The 21,080-nt window shown below is 38.9% G+C and overlaps 1 protein-coding gene and 1 non-coding gene across 2 annotated transcripts in view; both read right to left on the bottom strand.

The window, feature by feature from the left end:
- Positions 1–21,080, bottom strand: part of SUGT1 (SGT1 homolog, MIS12 kinetochore complex assembly cochaperone) — a 42,593-nt gene that overhangs the window by 18,928 nt on the left and 2,585 nt on the right. Inside the window, exons 3-10 of the mRNA XM_049778822.1 lie at positions 16,249–16,339; positions 15,486–15,555; positions 14,915–14,985; positions 9,832–9,885; positions 9,407–9,423; positions 7,604–7,638; positions 5,573–5,669; positions 3,735–3,842 (exon numbers count right to left, since the gene is read on the bottom strand). Of these exons, the coding sequence (XP_049634779.1) occupies positions 3,735–3,842; positions 5,573–5,669; positions 7,604–7,638; positions 9,407–9,423; positions 9,832–9,885; positions 14,915–14,985; positions 15,486–15,555; positions 16,249–16,339 (543 nt within the window). The remainder of the gene's footprint in view (positions 1–3,734; positions 3,843–5,572; positions 5,670–7,603; positions 7,639–9,406; positions 9,424–9,831; positions 9,886–14,914; positions 14,986–15,485; positions 15,556–16,248; positions 16,340–21,080) is intronic.
- LOC126016910 (U6 spliceosomal RNA) lies at positions 6,761–6,867 on the bottom strand. The gene has a single exon (XR_007498595.1). It is a non-coding gene; the product is annotated as a U6 spliceosomal RNA (small nuclear RNA).

The following is a 21,080-nucleotide window of genomic DNA, read 5'->3' as shown; positions in this document are numbered from 1 at the left end:
TAATATATATTAATTTACTTTACTATTGTTAGTGTTATCACTAAATAAGCCACAGCAACTCACAGATTTTATTATCTCCCCCTACTGTATAAAAAAAGATTAAAATTTTTCATTTTCATAGATATACTCAAGTATAAGTCTTTGCTTCTCATAAAATACAGCTTAAGATTTTGTCATTTAACAAAACACTACTTTGGGTTAGGGAAAGAAAAATAAGTTACCATCCTCAGATGACAAATTCTTTAACCCAAAATGAGAAAAAAACCAAAGCAGCACTAGTTTTATTGAGATCAAAGTATTTCTCCTGAGGCAGGATTAACAATAAATGGGTAAGCCTGGGGAAAGCATTTTAAGTCCGTGAACGTATTTCTTTTTGCAAGTAAAGCTAAGTATGAAAATATATCCTCTGCCAATGTTATTGAGTTAACATCAATATTCAACTTAAATTCACTCACTGAATAATTACTAACTATTCATTATAATATATAGTGCTAACATTGCCAAATTTAGCAAATGAAATCTACATATACTAAAAAATTGTTTTGAACTAGGTGGGAATCCTCTACACTTTCATCTGACAACCCTATGTTTAAGTACAAAGACAAGCATGACATTCTTAGTCTCAAACTCAAAGCTGGGCTAGAGATAAAATACAGGGAAGCCCTGCTTTACACGGGACAGATCTAGGTTTGACCCCTGAGCACTCATGGGAATGACACCTGAGCACCACTGAGTGTGCCCGCCCCCATTCAAAGGACTAAAAGGCAAAGGAAATGCACACATAAAATACAAGAAAAAAATTGTAATATTTAAAGAAAGAGGAAAAGGAGCAAAAAGGACTATAGTAAGGAGTCCTGGGAAATGGTAAGAATTAACTAGTATTCATCAGGGCCAAAGAGATAGCATGGAGGTAAGCCATTTGCCTTTCATGCAGAAGGATGGTGGTTCGAATCCTGGCATCCCATATGGTCTCCTGAGCCTGCCAGGAGCGATTTCTGAGCGTAGAGCCAGGAGTTACCTCTGAGCGCTGCCGGGTGTGACCCAAAAACCAAAATCCAAAAAAAAAAAAAAAAATTAACTAGTATTCACAAGACTTAAAGGATACAAGGATACCAAAGAATAAGGAATGAAAATGGTTAGTGACGCCTTCAATTCTAGTTTTATGAATTTATCAGACATTATTCTTTTTTTTCTTTCTTTTTTGGGCCACACCTGGTGACACTCAGGGCTAACTCCTGGCTATGCGCTCAGAAATTGCTCCTGGCTTGGGGAAATGTATGGGATGCTGGGAGAATCGAACCACAGTCTATCCTAGGTTAGTTCGTGCAAGGCAAACTCCTTACCGCTTGTGCCACTGCTCCAGCCCCACATTATTCTTTTTTGGATTTTGGGTCACACCCAGTGACGCTCAGGGGTAACCTGGCTATGTGCTCAGAAATCATTCCTGGCTCGGGGGCCTCATGGAATGCCAGGGGATTGAACCACAGTCTATCCTAGGTTAGCATGTACAAGGCAAATGCCCTACTGCTTGTGCCACTACTCCGGCCTCCCCACATTATTCTTTTACAGTCATACCCAGGAGTGCTGGGAGGTGCAGAGGGGGATGCAGTAGTGGCTATGAAACCTGGCGTTCCCACATGTGAGGCATACATTCCAACCCTGTGAGTCATTTTCCAACCGACATACACTACATTCTTAGTATTTGGGGAGGTTTAGTAACACAAGCCATTTACAATCTGTTCCCATAAAATTACTTCCAAAGTAAATACATTGACAACTTAAAAGAAATGTGAGCAAAATGCAAAACAATTTTCTGACTTGTTTCCCTCCCAAATCGACTTACAATTCTGTGCTGGTTTACACAATCAATAACCACATATTAAACAAATTCTATATTATCTCAATAGTTTTATCCTAAAATAGGTTAAGATTTCATCTCTTGGGGCCGGTGAGGTGGCGCTAGAGGTAAGGTGTCTGCCTTGCAAGCGCCAGCCAAGGAAGGACCGTGGTTCGATCCCCCGGTGTCCCATATGGTCCCCCACAAGCCAGGGGCAATTTCTGAGTGCTTAGCCAGGAGTAACCCTGAGCATCAAACGGGTGTGGCCGAAAAAAAAGAAAAGAGAAAAAAAAAAGATTTCATCTCTTTCCTTGTTTTCTATCATCCGATCACTACCTAATCACTAACAAAGTTTTGTTCTTTGTTTTCTTTAAATACATGGCCTTATACCCCTGCAAAGTTAGTCTTATTTTTTTTTTTTTTTTTTTTTTTGCCAAAGTTACTATTACTCATGACACAGTTGGCCCTGATTCTTCTTTCTGGGAGATGGGTTTAAATTTAAATTATTTAGTTAATATTTCAAAATCAAGTAAGCTAAAATTCAACATAACTAAAAATAGCAGATTCATCTTTACAATAGTTTCTATTTTTATATGTAAAAAAAAAATCTGTTGGGGCCCGGAGGGGTGGTGCAAGTGGTAGGGCATTTTCCTGTACACAGCTAACCTAGGACAAACCCAAGCATTCATTACGGTCCCCCAAGCCAGGAGCAATTTCTGAGCGCAGAACCCGAGTGTCAAAAGTGTGGCTCAAAAAAAACAAACAAAAAATCTGTATATCAAAAGTAGTCAGATTGACTAATTCAAAACTAAACTGTCAGTGTTGAGTGTTAAAGGAAGAACAATTACATCTCTTGAAAAACTGTATGTGCACCTAAGTATACAAACACCACTGAGGTTTATATTTCTAGACTACAGTGACCTAAACGTTGGGGAAGAAAAACTGTTTTCAAAAGTTATCACACTGATGGGTCAGGAAAATAGGACAGTGAAGGTACTTGACTTGCACGGGGCAGATCTAAGTTATACACACAAGCAGGGGGCCGGAGAGATAGCGTGGAGGTAGGGCATTTGTCTTGCATGCAGAAGGACAATGGTTCAAATCCTGGCATCCCATATGGTCCCCTGAGCCTGCCAGGAGCGATTTCTGAGCGTAGAGCTAGGAGTAACTCCTGAGCGCTGCGTGGTGTGACCCCCCCAAAAAAACAAACAAACAAACAAAAAAAAAAAACCCTCACACACAAGCAGATCACTATGATACCCTGAGCTCTGTTAGAAGTGATACTGGAGAGCAAAGTCAGGACTAACTCAAGCATCATTGAGTGTGACCCTGAAATCAAAAAATTAAAATAAAATAAAAATTCAAAAAGTTATCAAGTTGAACCAGGGAGACAGCACAAAAGGTTTGAGTGCATACTTACATGCAGGAAGCCTGGGTTTGATTCTTAGTACTACCTAGCTTCCCAAGTACTGCCAGATGACACACCAGAGCATCTACCTCCACAGTGCAGGGAATAACCCTGAGGACCATCAGACCCCCATGCACTGCCAGGAGTAATTCCTGAGTGCAGAGCCAGGAGTAGCTCTTGCACCCCCAAAAGAAAAAAAGTAAAATTTTATTAGTTTAGAAATACATGAGAGAAGTGAGCCACATTTCTAAATTGTGAAAATATTATTGGACACTAGAAAGGAAGCACAAGAGTTGAGGTGCTTGACTTGCATGCAACAACTCTAAGTCAATCCCCAGCACTGGATATGGTCCTCTAAGCTCTGCCAGAAATTACTGAGCAGAGCCAAAAGTAAACCCTGAGCACCAGTATGTATGGTCCTTAAACCAGGAATGGTATTATGGGTCATACATAGTGGTTTTTTATATATAATCCCTTCAAATATCTTACCTTTGTTGAAAGTACTCTAAATGTGCTATGTTCTGGAACTATAGGATGAAGTAATGTCAGTTTCAAATTGTAATCCTCTCCAGAAGGCAGCTTCACCAAAGCAGACAACTAATGAACACAAAATTAGGAGTACATTTTATAAATTTGTATAACAGATAAAATACTCAAAGCTAAAATAACAGAACTTAGGGGCCAGGAAGGTGGCGCTAGAGGTAAGGTGTCTGCCTTGCAAGCGCTAGTGTAGGACGGACCGCGGTTCGATCCCCCGGCGTCCCATATGGTCCCCCCAAGCCAGGGGCGATTTCTGAGCGCATAGCCAGAAGTAACCCCTGAGCATCAAATGGGTGTGGCCCAAAAACCAAAAACCAAAATAAAATAAAATAAAATAAAATAACAGAACTTCAATATTGCAAAAATTTAAAACACCTCAATGCATCAAAGATTAAAATAATCCTTTTAATCTAAAAGCTTTCACACACTCATATACATAATAGCAGAAAACAGTATGCTTCAAAATATATATTTAAGATCTAAATTGTCTTTAACCATAGGTCCATGGACCAGTGTTGGTCTATGGGCATAGAAAGGCTAAAAACCACTGGTCTACTGCCTTGGTTGTGAACTGCTAGTTTGTGGACCACTAAGCAGGACAAGTGTTGGTCTGCAGACACAAAATGTTGAAGAACACTTGTCTAAATATCAAAGTCCCTCAATATAAAATAACAAAAGACATTGTATATACTGAAAAGTATTCAAATGCAAATCTAGTTCTGTCACTACTCTCTTAAAAAATATTTCATAAGGTTTTCTACTAGATATCAAATTATTAAAGTCCTACTCATTTAATGTCAGGAAATTCTAAATCACATAATACATCTTTTTCACTAAGAATCGCATATAAATAAAACATTATTTTGTCTACTATAATCATCAATCCGTGTGTGTGTGTGTGTGTGTGTGTGTGTGTGTGTGTGTGGGTTCTTTTTTTTTGAAGGGCTCTCCCAAGCAGTGCTCAGGAGTCCTTCCTGGCTTCTCATCTGTCTGGACCTGTGGTTCTCCAGTGCTCCTTGAGCTTTGCAATGTTTGGGATTAGCAAAGCCATCCTAAAGGTGCTCAGCAGGGGGCAATGAGGAGTCCTCCGGGGCTGCACCCAGTGATGCTCAGAGTATCTGGTTTTCCCTGAATTGAGGTGTTAGATACAAGAAGTGTGCCTTAACCTTTGTTAACTATTTCTCCAGCTCCTGTTTCATTTTTAATTCAAATGTAATTCATAATTAAAAGTGCATATCCAGATACATAATAATCAATTTCTCAGAATTTCAGTAGCATTTCCCGTATTATTTCATAATGGAATCTGACAATCTGCTAGAAGAGGCAGGGTCCTGGGGTCAGAAAGACAGTATAATAGGTAGGCACTTGTTTTACATGTGGCTGATGAGGGTTTGATCCTCAATATCCTATACAGTTCCCTGAGCACTGTTATGAGTGTGATTCCTGAGCATCGAGCCAGAGTAAGCCCTTAATAGAGCAATATATAGTACAAAAGCAAAAAAAAAAAATTTTTTTTTTTCAATAAATAAGACAGAGTCCAGAGAGGCAGTACAGCAGTTAAGGCCCTTGCCCTATCGCAAATCCCATTCTATTCAATCCCTGGCACCACATTATGGTTATCCCAAGTAGTGCCAAAAGTTCCCAGAGTGCCATGCACCAATGGTTATGACCCAACTCTCCCAAAGACTTTTGTATAATATACTACATTTGCAAATAAAATCAATTAATCAAAAAAAATCTAAAAAAGTCAATTAATCAACACAAAACAGTTTAAAGTTTATAATGACCTCTCTTTCTGAAAATTCCACGTTTACATCATTCTTCTGAACATTCTTGATCATAAGTGTTATGATTACTTGAGAATCTGTTTGATACCAATCATACCTATTTAAAAAAAAGAGAGAAAATATCTATGTTTAATTCTTAGACACTTTGCTACTTTATTTTATCAAAATTAAAACAAAAAAACACCAGAGCGCCACCTTGAGGAAAAACACAGCAAAGCAGTTGTTGACTGGCAGATATAATTTTATGAGAATCAAATCTTATCTGTGCTATGAAAGAAAACTATAAGTTACAGGAGGCAGATAATGCCTACCTAGTGTCTGTAAATACTTACATAATTTTCTGGATTCTGATATATATCCCTAATAAAGTTTTACACTTGGGCTGATGTTGAAAAATATAGTTTAAATTAATAAGACAGCACCAATAGTTTAAACTCATTTCATCTTTATAATTTTCACACTTAGCCATTTTTATACATCTATTCTATTTTGCAGATGGAAAAACCCTAAAGCACAGAAGCTATAGGGCAGGTATTTATTTACATTGGACTCAGGTCAGCAGGTAGAACTGGAGTGACTATAAGATCTGTTCATTTCTGGGTTTGGAGTGGGGGAGTCTTACCAGGGGCTACTCCTGGCTTGGGTGTCTGGGGACCATGTGGTTCCAGTGAATCTGAGTTTCCAGCATGCAAAGCATACACTAGACCTTTAAGCTATCTCCTCAGACCATTAACTCCTAAATCTAACAGATGAACATAAACATCCATAGCTCAGGGAGCATTCACAATGGAAGCAGAAGTATAGTAATTTAAACTTAAAACTAAATATTAAATACATCTTTTCAAAATCGCAAGGTATGTAGAAAAACTTATGGGCCTAGTATATCTTTCTCACTGAAAGCTTTCAAAAGGTAGGAATTCACTTGCCTTCAAATTAGATTACAAACTCTTAGCTATTTATCCATTCTGCTATAGTTGCTTTTCTAAGACAAAGTAGAGTTCTCAAACACAGTGTATTTATTAAATCAATGTTTTACTTCATGCTTCAAACATTATTTAATGTTTATTTTGTCCTGCCCCTCCTCTGGTGATGCCACCATGCTAATCAAAAATGTTTTTGTCTACAGGTGCTTTCAAAGCTATCCTGTTTATCTACAGTAAGAACAAGAAAATATTTCAGTATTTTTTTTTTAATATGGAACACTTCACGAATTTGCGTGTCATCCTTGCGCAGGGGCCATGCTAATCTTCTCTGTATCGTTCCAATTTTAGTATATGTGCTGCCGAAGCGAGCACATATTTCAGTATTTCTAAGCTATTGTAGGTAATCATGTCCAAAAGTATTTTCATTAAAGAAATCAATTTTAAAAGCTTCACAGTTTTCCTTTGAAACTTAGTGAAGATGAAGAGCTATATACAAATGTATTTCTCTTACCATTCCAAGTTGTACACATAGCTAATGAATAATTTAAAATTCAAATACTTGCTAAATGTTTCTTCATTATATAACTGCTGCCCTCAGCAATTGTCATTTCCAACTCTTACAAAATTATTCTATGAAACATTTATTCTAGGTCTACAGAAAGAACTCAAGAGATTAGTACATGCCTTGCATGCAGGAAGCCTGGATTCCATTCTCAAAACCACAGTCTCCCAAGCAGCATACTGGGAGAAGCACTTGAACATAGCTGGGTTTGACCAAAGAGTCCGGTAAAGTTACAATTCTATCAAGCCTACTATTAATCAACTGGGGTAATAACTTAACCTAAAAGCTCCCCTTAGTAGCTGGAAAGGTAACATAATTGGAACCAAATGGGACTAGTATTAGTGGAGAAGTCATTTAAATTTAACCTTAAAATAAATGCTAGTAAAAAATAAAAACATATATGCCAGTCAGTAAACAGCCTTACAACAAAAGTGTTTAACTATGAAACAGAACAGCATAATGACTTACTATTAAACAAGGTCCCATATCTCCCCAAAGTCTCTTAATCATGTAAAAAGAAAAATACTGTTTTAGAAAAACACTTACTTGATTTTTGACTGGTGAGTCTGCTGGGGTGCAGACTATTTCAACAAATTGAAGGAGAAAGATATTTACAAGTTAGTTTATCAGCCATAAATTAAAATTAAAATGAATCTATTATTTACTTAATGCTAGTAGTTACTTTTCTATAGAATGTAACATGAAAAATTTCTTAAAAGACAAAGCATGGGAAAGTACTAAATAGCTAATCTTCACCAAAGCTGGAATATTCATCATTTTAAAAAATGCATTAGTTTCAACTTTGACTGTCTAAAGCAATAGCATAAAAAACAGAATACTATCAAATACATCAATGGAAAAGATTATATACATTTAAAAAACCTAGTTCTTGGGCCAGCATTTGCCTTGCACATGGCCAACCAAGAATGAACCTTGGTTCAATTCCCGGCATCCCATTTGGTCCCTGGAGCCTGCCAGGAGCAATTTCTGAACGCTGGGTGTGACTCAAAATCAAAAAAAAAAAAAGAAAGAAAAAGAAAAAACAGTTCTGTCAAGACTGAAAAAGCATTGAAAAACATTTTGGAAGGGATGGGCCTTTTCTACTCTGGAAAAGGCAATGGTTCATCTCAAAACATCTATTCCTCTTTCTCTCCATTCACCTCTCTCCATCCCACCTCTTCCCTTCCCTAACCTCCCTCCTTCCCTTTTTTTTTTTTTGGTTTTGCTCAGGGAACCATATGGGATATCAAGGATTGAACCCTGGTTGGCTGCATGCAAGGCAAGAGCCCTATCCACTGTATATAATTCCAGCCATATTCCCTCACATTCAGGTTTTTTTTTTTTAAAGTTTTTGCTGGAGAAAACAAACAAACTAAAACCAATTTTTGGGAGAAGTGTAGTATACACAGTGATGGTAACAGGTTTTTGTTTTGTTTTGTTTTGTTTTGTTTTTTCAAGTCACACCTGTAACTCAGGGGTTACTCCTGGCTAAGCGCTCAGAAATTGCCCCTGGCTTGGGGGGAACATATGGGGCGCTGGGGGATCAAACCACGGTCCTTCCTTGGCTAGCGCTTGCAAGGCAGACACCTTATCTCTAGCGCCACCTCACCAGCCCCTAACAGGTTTTATTTTTTTAAAAAGAACTTTATTCAAACACTATGATATATATACATTGTTCGTATTTTCAACTCTTTCAAAAATTCAATGTTCTAAGACCAATCACACCTTCAAATTAGATTACAAGCTCTTAAGATTCAATATTAAAAACATCTTTCCAAAAGTCACAAGTATGACTTTCCCTCCACAAACGTTGTCCGCTCCACATTATCCACCACTCCTACCCCTTAGCAGGCACAAACTAGTTTATTTTCTAACTTTATATGACTTTTACAATACACACTAAACTGAAAGTTATTCTCACATCAATAATTTCTTTTCTAGTGGGTATTGTGGCTAGGATGGACAGAATCATGCACACACAGGTTAAAAGGCTTTTTTTAGCACATGCTTAGGAGTAACGCTGAGAAGTGCTCAAGGGACAATATGGTGACAGGAATTAAACTTTGGTTCCTGCATTGAAGGCATGCACTCCAACATTTTCAGTCATGCATCCCTGAAAAAACACTGTTGTAATACAATATAACCTTCATGCTTAACCATGACCTCAAAGCACATCCTAAACTCTGATGTGATCTGTGTGACAGGAATAAAAAAATATTAAGAACTTGCCCTGTTTTGTCTCTATATGAGAATCAGAGAAAGAAAACAAGTCAATCTGCAATACAGAAGACCTAAGCACCACTCGGTGTGGCAAAAACAAAAAGAAAAAAGAAAAAACTTTAGACTTACCACCTCAGATTGTGATCCTAAAAAAACATAAAAAGAAAGCATTATCAGATAACAAGTACATTCACAGGCAAAATTACATGATTTCCATAATAAACATAAAAATAAAGGTAAATAATAAGTAAACCATATAATCTGAAAAACAAAAGGTTCCTGGAGTCATTTTAGAACCCTTTGTAACTTCTTCCCAATAATACTATTTAAAAAAAAAAAAAAAATCTGTCCAAATCTCCAATTAAACTAGACAAAATATCAACATACCTCTGGAATCACGTTACCTCAATAAAAATAGAATACTTATGGAAATCTTTATCCAGAGGAAATATGTTTCTTAAACTATAAGTCTTATAACAAATAAATTTGTTTAAAACCAACCCATGCAAAACATTTTTTTAATTTAAAAATGATATGAAAAAAAATATCCTCACCATTCTGAGCTTCCTGACACCTTTTAATCCAAACAATAAAATCAGTATCTGCACCTAGAGAATAAAATTATTATAATCACTACACAAAAGAACATGTCCATTTAAGAAGTACTTACTGATTATCTACTGTGTTTCAAATACTTCTATAGGCTCTGGAGATTGAATAGTGAATTAAACAGATAAAAATACTGTGGATTGGGGCTGGAGAGATAGCACAGCAGTAGAGCATTTGCTTTGCATGCGACCAACCCAGGACGGATGGCGGTTTGAATCCCAGTATCCCATATGGTTCCCTGTGCCTGTCAGAAGCAGATTCTGAGCACAGAGCCAGGAATAACCTGAGCACTGCCAAATGTGACCAAAAAAAAATTGTTTATAGGGGCCAGAGTGATAGCACAGTAGGTAGGCTATTTGCCTTGCATGTGGCTGACCCAGATTTGATCCCCAGCATCCCAAATGGTTCCCTAAGCCTACCAGGAGTAATTCCTGAGCCCTGAGCCATGAGTTGCGCCTGAGCACTACTGAGAAAATACTGTTGACAGGCAGTAGAGTAGGTAGGGCACTTGCCTTCCAAGTAGTCAACCTGTATTCGGTTCCTAACATCCTATAAGGTCCCCTGAGCCCACCAGGATTAAGTCATGAGTGATGAGCTAGGTGTGGCCCAAAAAACAAACAAAAAATACTGTCCCAACAAAATTAGTTATAGCCTGCATCTTAATTTTGCTATAATTATGCCAGTTGGTTTAATCATTAAAGATTTTGTAGAGGGCCGGAGAGGTGGCGCTAGAGGTAAGGTATCTTCCTTGCAAGCCCTAGCCAAGGAAGGACCGCGGTTCGATCCCCAGGCGTCCCATATGGTCCCCCCAAGCCAGGGGCAATTTCTGAGCGCTTAGCCTGGAGTAACCCCTGAGCATCAAACGGGTGTGGCCCAAAAACCAAAATAAAGATTTTGCAGGGAGGCCGGAGAGCTAGCACAGCGGTAAGGCATTTGCCTTAGACGCAGAAGGATGGTGGTTCGAATCCCGGCATCCCATATGGTCCCCAGAGCCTGCCAGGAGCGATTTCTGAGCATAGAGCCAGGAAACCCCTGAGCGCTGCCAGGTGTGACCCCAAAACAAAAAAAATTTATATATATATTAGGGACAATATAGTATCATCCCACGAGCTAGTTTGGTCCCTAGCAACACATTCCACCTACTACAAGCAAAGCAGGGTAGAGCCCTTAACGTTTCTGTTTCCCCTGCCCCCCAGCACTAACAGGGTGGTTGGATAATCACCAGCACTGCAAGGCTCAAACAACAAATCTTCTGGCCCCCAGCAGAGGTGAGCAAAAATTAAAAATGCCCAATTTAAATACAAAAATATAAGGGGCAGAGAGGTGGTAGAGCAAGTATAGCACTTACTTTGCACATGGCCAAGCCAGGTTCAATCTCAGGCATCCCATACAGTTCTCCAAGCACCATTAGGAATGATTCCTGAATGCAGAGCCAGGAGTAACCCCAGAGCATTGATGGGTGTGATAAGGGACTATGCACCCCTACAAGAAGTTTTAACTACATCCAAATCTACAGTTCCTAAATGCAAGTAGTCTAGATTTCTCCCTTCCCACCCCAAACTTGAGTCAGATTCCCAACACACTAATTAGAATGCAGTGGAAGTTTGGTTCTATACATGAAAGTTTGGTCCATAAGTCTTTCTTAACCACAATTTGAGGTCTGTAAGTCCATTCTAGCCCAAGTTTTCTCCAAAGCAGCTAGCTACTCATTCTATTCCCTAAACGGCTCTACTTGTGATCATACTTTTCCTACAAATACCAAGAAGCATCTTCACACTTTGTAAAGGTGTCATATTTATTTTTGAATAGCATTATCAACCAGGTTTTTATATAGAATTATCTACTAACAAGTACCAACGTAAACACATATGTAAGCAAATTATTTACTTCCGAGGCTCAGAATATCTAAAGAATCATAAGTACTAGAATCACACATGTACCAGAATTTGATTAACCAGGCTGAAAATAGCTTTTATCATCTAGATTTCTTTTCCTAATTTCTAGGTTCCACATGCAAAGTTGTAGGTAGGTAAACGCAGAAAAGCATATATTCTTTTTTTTTTTTTTTTTTGGTTTTTGGGCCACACCCGGCGATGCTCAGGGGTTACTCCTGGCTGTCTGCTCAGAAATAGCTCCTGGCAGGCACAGGGGACCATATGGGACACCGGGATTCGAACCAACCACCTTTGGTCCTAGATCAGCTGCTTGCAAGGCAAATACCGCTGTGCTATCTCTCTGGGCCCCAAAAAAGCATATATTCTTAAGCAAAGAAGTCATAACTGGCTTTGTTTGGGGACTATATATGGCTATATTTCAGGCACTGCAGTCACTGTGAACTAGAAAGCTCTTTATTATGGAGCTCTGAGCTCTAGAGATGTTCAGCAGCATCCTGGCCTCTATTCACCAGATGTCAGTAATATAACCCCCACCACCTGCCCCAATCCACCAGTGATCAATAAATTCTCATGCCCAGTTAAGAACCGCTGCTTTAAAGAACTATAAACCATAAACTAAGAACTTGATCAGCAAAGATAAAAAATAGAGTAAACAGAGCCCCAGAGGTAGTTCAGCCAGTGACTTAGCGTCTATTCCACAAGCTCTCGAAGCAGAAAGCCAGGGTTTCTAAAGCTTGCCTCTGACAGCTCTGCTGTTTGTGCCTGGTAGCCTTCAAGTCTATGATCCTTATCACTACAAGTGATTTTTCAGCTAGACCAAAGCCATTGAGTGTACAAGCTTGAAAAAGAGGTGCAATTCCCACTGACACAGATAATTCCCAATAACACGACAATGACACTACAGCCAGGGGTATAAGTAATCATGCCATCACAACAACAAAGAGGAGAGCTGAGGCAAAATATGTAGCACAGGGGCCGGGCGGTGGCGCTAGAGGAAAGGTGCCTGCCTTGCCTGCTCTAGCCTCGGACGGACCTCGGTTCGATCCCCCGGTGTCCCATATGGTCCCCCAAGCCAGGAGCAACTTCTGAGCACATAGCCAGGAGTAACCCCTGAGCGTTACCGGGTGTGGCCCAAAAAACAAACAAACAAAAAAAAAAAAATGTAGCACAGGGGCCCGGAGAAATAGCACAGTGGCATTTGCCTTGCAAGCAGCCAATCCAGGACCAAAGGTGGTTGGTTCAAATCCCAGTGTCCCATATGGTCCCCCGTGCCTGCCAGGAGCTATTTCTGAGCAGACAGCCAGAAGTAACCCCTGAGCACCGCCAGGTGTGGCCCAAAAACCAAACAAAAAATATATATATTTGTAGCACAGTTTTATCTATGAGACTGATTATGATTTCTTTCAGTATCTTGCAAATTTTATTCTTGATTATTTCCATTTTTATATTATGTACCTAGGTATCCACATTGCTGTGATATTTTTCTTCTAGATCTCTCAAAAGATGACATTAAAAATGAAATATGGGGCCGGAGAGACAGCATGGAGGTAAGGCATTTGCCTTTCATGCAGAAGGACGGTGGTTCGAATCCCGGCATCCCATATGGTCCCCTGAGCCTGCCAGGAGCGATTTCTGAGCGTAGAGCCAGGAGTAACCCTGAGCACTGCCGGGTGTGACCCAAAAACAAAAACAAAAACAAAAAAATGAAATAGGGCTGGAGAGATAGCATGGAGGCAGGGTGTTTGCCTTACATGCTGAAGGATGGATGGTTATAATCCAGCATCCCATATGGTCCCCTGAGCCTGCCAGGAGTGATTTCTGAGCATAGGGCCAGGAGTAACCCCTGAGCGCTGCCAGGTGTGACTCAAAAAACAAACAAACAAACGAAAAAAAAGAAATATTTTCAGGGCCAGAGAGATAGCACAGCGGTAGGGCATTTGTCTTGCACAAAGCCAACCCTGGAGGGATGGTGATTCAATTCCTGGAATCCCATATGGTCCCCCAAGCCTGCCAAGAGTGATTTCTCAATGCAGAGCCAGGAGTAAACTCTGGTAGGTGTGACCCAAAAACAAAAACAAACAAGAAAAGAAATATTCTCACAGGGAAGTCATAGGATGTTTGCTTTGCATGCAACTGACTCAAATTTGATCCCCCCCCCCCCCCGTGGTTCTCTAAACCCTGCCAGGAGTAATCGATTAGTACAGAACCAGGAATAAGCCCTGAGTACTGCCACATGTGGTGCCCCAAACAAAAATGAACCAAACATTCAATACTCTTACAGCTCCATGCTTTTGTACTTCTTTATCCACTCATAATTTACCAAAACTTACATTTCACTTCAATAAAATCCCTTTTTTTTTTTTTGCCCGGGGGCGGGGGGGAGTCACACCTGGCAGCACTCAGGGGTTATTCCTGGATCTATGCTCAGAAATTGCTCCTGGCAGGCTTGGCGGACCATGTGGGATGCCGAGATTCAAACCACCGTCCTTCTGCATGTGAGGCAAACGCCTTACCTCCATGCTATCTCTCCAGCCCCAATAAAACCCTTTTTATTTCCTACTTCTGAAGCTCAGTAGTAAACCCTGGGAACCACCACCCAAAAAGATTTCCTATCTCAACAATCTTAACAATCTTAATAAAAATACTCATGAAAATGAGGAAATACACTTAATTTTCCATTAAAAAATAAGTCACACCAAAGCGAGAACACTGAGTGTTCATACTTTAATCTTCAAATGATCAATTTTATCTGTGATTTGAATGTTAAAGGCCAATTTAATCACTTAATTAAATTCACCTTTGGCAATCAACACAAAATGTCATTAAGGTTAGAAAAAAGAGGTGTTGAGTTTCTATAATAAAACTTAAAGCTGTACGTAAAAAAATTGAGTGATGGCATTCAGATCCAGAGAAATAACGGATTAAGGACAGTAGTGATAGTACAATGGGTAGAGTAACTGCACACAGCCAACTTGGCAACTCCTATAATTCCCCCAGCACTGAAAGGGCTAATTCCTGAGCAGAGAACCAAGAGCAATCCTTAAGCATCACCGGTTGCAGCTCAAAAACAAAAAATAAATGGAAACAACGCATTAACTTAATTAACTTATTAATATAAAGTCCTAATACTTACTATCTAATTTTTGTCCTTCTGAGAAAGTTTCTAGAGCAGCAGCATAGTTTTTTTCATGGTATTCACAAATCCTGCATAAGCAAATTAAAAACAAATATCAAGTACACAACACGAGGTGATAATACAAAGCTTTTCTAGATAAAAATTACGAGTAATCTGTCAATAGAGTAAGATAGCAAAAAATAGATTGTCAAAAAGTAGTAAGCCAGTGAGATCAGTCAATGGCTGACAGCTTACTATGCATAGAGGCGCCCAGGATTCAATTCTTTGCACATGATCCTTCAACCTCCACCAACCTGAGCACTGACAGAACTAAAGAGCCCCTGAGCACTACTAAGTAATGCTCAAAAAAGAAAAACTTCTCTATTTTAACACACTAACTCATGGATCTTTCATCACAAAAAAATAAATATTTCAAATTAAATCCCATCTTATCTATAAAATGCAAAAACACTTATTTACATAAAGCTTACAATACAGTAATTTTATTAAAAGAATCCTATTATCTATTAAAAAAAGAATCCTATTATCTATAGTACAGACCCAACAATCAAACAGTAGTTATTCATACCCTTTTCTCAGCAGAGCAGAGGCATTATTTGGATTAAGTTCAAGAGATTTTTTTGCATCAATAATGGCATCTGCATATGAAAAAACATAAGTATTTTTATTCAGTTATCATTCCTAACAAATATTAAGAGAACATTTAAACTCAGTCTTATATCTAAATACTTCAAGCTTAGAGAATGAGCAAACTGTTTTATATTAGCAAAAATTAACCTAAGATATAATTCAAATAAATAATACCTTGTACCTTGTACCTTGATATTGAGGTTTCTTCTTAAATCTGAGCCAATATAAAGCATTATATCACAAAGTTTATCTTATAGTCTCATTAATCACTTACATAATTTGACTTCTTATATGTAATTTTTTCTTCCCTACACTTTATCTAAATTAATTACAAAGGTGACATTGGAAAATTAAAATATGGGGGCCAAAATGATAGGACACGGGAAGGCCATGCAACCCTCCTGAGTTTGATCCAATCTGATCCCTCAAGCACTGCCAGGAATAATTCCTGAGTGCAGACCTGAGGGCCTTATCTGATGGTGATCAGGGTTTACTCTCAGCTATATGTTAGGCAATTATAGTATACCAAGGACTGAACCTGGCTCTCCCATATGCAAAATATATGGTCCAATCCTTCAAACTATCTCCCCTACCCAAGAACAATTTTCCAGTCAAAGAAATCTCTGGCTCACAGTACCTTTAGGATTAAAAGTGTAAATAACATAAAGGGGAAAATTATATAATTTTTTTAAAAAAGTTACCACAGTATTTTCCAAGAAGAATGTAACAATAAGCTCTTTGACAATAATATTGATCATCATCTGGTTTCTGTTCCAAAGCCTTAGTCAGCTCCTATAAAAACAAACATAAAGTGTCGGCAAATGTGCATTAAGTCATTTAATTTTAATTAAGTGATTTTTTGATCAAATTAAACTCATTCTCATAAGCCAAGTGGAGGAAAATGAAAGGAAATATGCCAGAACTTCGAGTTTCAAACTTTTAGTATTCATATATCCCTTTCTCCTCTTTTTTTTTTTTTTTTTTTGGTTTTTGGTTTTTGTTTTTTGGGCCACCCCCGGCTGTCTGCTCAGAAATAGCTCCTGGCAGGCACGGGGGACCATATGGGACACCAGGATTCGAACCAACCATCTTAGGTCCTGGATTGGCTGTTTGCAAGGCAAATGCCGCTGTGCTATCTCTCCGGCCCCTCTCCTCCATTCTTAACACAAATGCTCACCAACTGTTATTTGTGTAAAGCATTTAGTTTTTATTCTTAGCCTATAGTAGCACCTCAATAAATGATCATTATTATCACCTTATTTATTCCAAAGAGTTTAGCTGTTATACATGGACAATCACAGACTTTTCTCCTTCCAATTTAAAGACTCAGTATAGAATTTGATATGCTAAGAAAATCTAAGGCTGCCCAGTAGAAAAAACAAAAATCTAGAAATTAAATCTAAGGTCAAGGAAGTTAACAGAATCCATAAATACACAGCTTGACTTACCTGACCCTCTTCTATCAAAGGCAAACTATCAAAGGTAAGAAGTATTCACTAGAAAGCTCAGATCATGTTCCTCATGTACCTCAACTACCAGACCAACTGTTAATATAGCATAGATTGAAACTTTTACTACCCTGGATAGTAACAGTATGTAAAGATCTGAGAGAGAGCTGTACTAGTGAGGAGAGCAAATGTAGGCAAGCAGAAAACACTATTAATATCACACACTGCATTTATTTTCTGGTCTATATACAATATAATATTTCAAGAAGCATGTCATTTGCTTAAACCTGATAATGATTCTCATAAATTAGTTTACTAAACTTGATAATTACCTACCTTTGATAATCCTTGATACCTTTAATAAGCTTGATAATAACCATTTGTTGATTAAAACAAGGGACCAGTACTTGCATGCCCTACCCCTGTTTAAATTGCTCCCTATATGGTCTCTAAGCACCACCAAGGGAGACTCCCGCCCAAACAATGCATTCCACAGCAAAGGACCTGCTATGGTGATTTGACTCCCCACAAAAAATTACTAGCAAAAAGTTGAGCACAAACTAAACATTTGACACATTAAAATGTAAGCCCATAAAACAGTTTATTCAGAATAAACAATATAACAAGGAAAGTGAAGTGAAAGCAATGCTTTGTGACAACAGTTTTGGCTATGAAGCTAGAAAAGGACTAAAGCATGGTACCACAAATGCTAAGTATTCAATGTCAATATTTAAACTCAATGGCAAAGGCTATTACTGAGTGTGGACCTATACAAAAATTATGTAAATGTGTTCAACAATTACTTACAAAAATTATGTTAAATTCAAGCAATTTAAGTTTCTTGAAAGTAATCTGGTGAATAAAATGCACGCACAAGAAAATTTTTACCAATTTGGTGAAAGTGGTAATCTGATAATTCAGATAATTAGAAGACAAACTTTGCTCAAAGTATTAATTTTTCTTAAGGCCTGAATCTTAGAAAAATAAAGCCAGGGGCTGGAGAGACAGCACAGCAATAGGGCATTTGCTTTTGCATGCGGCCAACCTGTGAGGGAACCCTTCAATTCCCGACATCCCTTATGGTCCTCCAGCCGGCCAGGGGCAATTTCTGAGTGCAGAGCCAAGAGTAACCCCTGAGCACCACCAGGTGTGGCCCAAAAACCATCAATCAACCAATCAATAAAATTTAAAAAATAAAAAAAGGTCGGGGACGGAGAGAGAGAACAGCGCTTTGCCTTGCAAGCAGCCTATTCAGGACCAAAGCTGGTTGGTTCGAATCCCGGCATCCCATAAGGTCCCCCGTGCCTGCCAGGAGCTATTTCTTTCATTTTTCTTTTTTTAATTATTTTTATTTAAACACCGTGATTACAAATATGACTGTAGTTGTATGATTACAGTCATGTAAAGAACACCCCCTTCACCAGTGCAAGATTCCCACCACCAATTCCTCAGATTTCCCTCCTCCCCACCTCATTCACACCTGTACACAAACGAGACAGGCTTTCTATTTCCCTCATTCATTCACATTGTTATGATAGTTTTCAGTGTAGTTATTTCTCTAACTGCACTCATCACTCTATGTGGTGAGCTTCATGTCATGAGCTCCACGTACATGGGTAGATGGGGGAAAATAAGGGTTGGGACTGAGTCAGTAAAAGATTAGAAATGAGCTTTGTAGGGCAGTATCAAGGTCACAATACAAGATGGATATTATGCATATATACACTATATGCATACAATACTATCAATAGGAAAAAAGGAGAAAATATTTCCAGTGGCTGTCCCAACATAAACCAGTGCTAGAACGGCCTGTCCTCCCCTCAAAGCACATTCCCATTAGTGTAGGGAGAGGAAGGAGAAAAGCCTGATGACCCCTATAGAGTCCACCTGGACCAGCGCCCAGGGAAGGCTTGGAGTCCAGGAAAGCAAGAGGGGGATGGCTGGGGGCCTGCCAAGTATCCCAGCACTCCCCAGGCTAGGGAGAAGGGCCAGGAGCTATTTCTGAGCAGATAGCCAGTAGTAACCCGAGTGCCGCCAAAGAAAAAAAAAAAAGAAGAAGAAGAAGAAAGTCCTTAAAGTTTTTGGAGCTTTTAAAATTTTATTGCAGAGATACGGACAAAAGCAACTGTTGTGGCCAACTGTCTGAAAATCATTATATGATTAGTCCTGGACATCTCAACTTGATTCCACTTTTCTTCTAGCAACCGTTAATGCTCAATTATAGATAAAGAAAAATCCATCTCATACCTTTCTAAATCCCTACCTCCACTGAATTAAATCACACAATCATGTAGAGATGATATCATACATTTATGCTAATAATGCTATCAACAAATCTATCCCAGTCAGTTAGTACTTTTCATTTATTGTTGAGTGTATAGGGGTGAGGGGAAAACAACACATCAATGGCATCCAGTGGCTGCTCCTGGCTCTATGCTCAGGACTTTATGTGGTGCTGAGGATCAAACCAGGGTGTGCTATATTCAAGGTAAGAGTCTTAATACCCTATACTATCTCTATCCACCCCTCACACAAACTTTAAATTACACTATGCATTCCAAACTTCTACAGAAAACAACCTTGATGGCCTGAACCCAGAATTGTGTTACTTCTAAACTGACATAAACCTATCAATATAGTTATTCTCCTCAGCCTTGTCAGTAAAATGCAAGTGCACACCATTGTTTCAAGAATTCTGGCAGCAAACATTTACAAATCTCAATGACGATGCATGCTGGGCCACTACACAGTGGTAAAATGCACAAAATCCCTGCTCTTTTCAACCTTACTTACAAGGGACTGAATTAGAGTGATTAAAGAAAGAATAGAGCTTTAGAGGTGACATTTCAACTGAAAGTTAAGGTAGCAAGCCTTTCCATACAAGAGTCATGTCAAGAGAAAACATTTCAGGCAAAAGAAACTGTAATTCCAAAGGAATTCCAAAGTCCAACCGGACTGGGCTCAACACACAAATTTAAGTTAGGAAAAAAAAAAAGTGTAGCTAGTACTCAAGAGAGCAAAAAAGGCACAAACACTCCATAGACTTCATTCTGAAAATTACTTCTCTCTATGAAAAGAAAAAATATTTTTTCCATAGATCCCGTTTTCCTAGTGAAAAAATAAAATTCCGAGTACTATAGGAAATTTTCTGAGACTACAATTATGAAACTAGGAACTGGATCCAATTAGTTTGACCTCAGAGTCCATGATCTTCACAAGTATTCATATAAGGCCTCAAGATTTTAAGTATTATTTTAGATGTCCTGGTTTAAATGACCTGGTTTAGATGTCCTTTATCCACAAGGCGTCACATCCCACCCTCTCAATCACCTGAAAGCTTCCTACTGAAAAGCAGTAGGCTCAGTCTCTGGGTCTTTGGGCATGTTATTTCCCTAATATGATTGTTTTTATCAGACATGATAAATATTATTATATGTCTGCCCCCTCCTCTTGACTGAATCCAATAATTTTTGTCTTTGTTTTGTTTTGGGGCCACACCCAGCTGCACTCAGGGGATACCCTTGGCTCTGCACTCAGAAAATGCTCTGGCAGGCTCAGGGGACCATATGGGATGCGGGGGTTTGATCCAGGTCAAGGTAAATGTCTTATCCCTGTGCTATCACTATGATCCCATGAATCCTATACTTTCTTCTCTAAGAAAGTGAAACTTTTTGTCTATTCCAGCCTGTACTCTGCTACAATCTCAGTATAGTTTATACACAACTTCACTGGAATGCCTAACTTTTTGGGCCTTGGAAGTTTGAATCACTCCTGGAGTGCCCAGAGGACAATGTTATGTATTATTGAACATTGGCCTCCCATATGCAAAGCCTGTACTCAGCCCTTGAGTTTTCACTCCAGGTCAAAAGTCCTAAAGAAAAATTTTAATTAGCTCCATTATTTAAATACCAATGTTACAAAGTTATTCAGGATTGGATTTCAGTTAAACAATGTACACCACTCTTCACCAGTGCAACACTTGCCATCATCAATGTTCCCACTTTGCCTACCACACCGCCCCCACCCCCAGCCTGCCTGCTTCTGTGACATTTTTCTCCACTCCCTCCTCCTCTCCCCTCTCCCTC

Source organism: Suncus etruscus, chromosome 8, assembly GCF_024139225.1.
Source record: "Suncus etruscus isolate mSunEtr1 chromosome 8, mSunEtr1.pri.cur, whole genome shotgun sequence".
Lineage (NCBI taxonomy): Eukaryota > Metazoa > Chordata > Mammalia > Eulipotyphla > Soricidae > Suncus > Suncus etruscus.
This window is presented reverse-complemented; position numbering and strand designations above follow the sequence as displayed.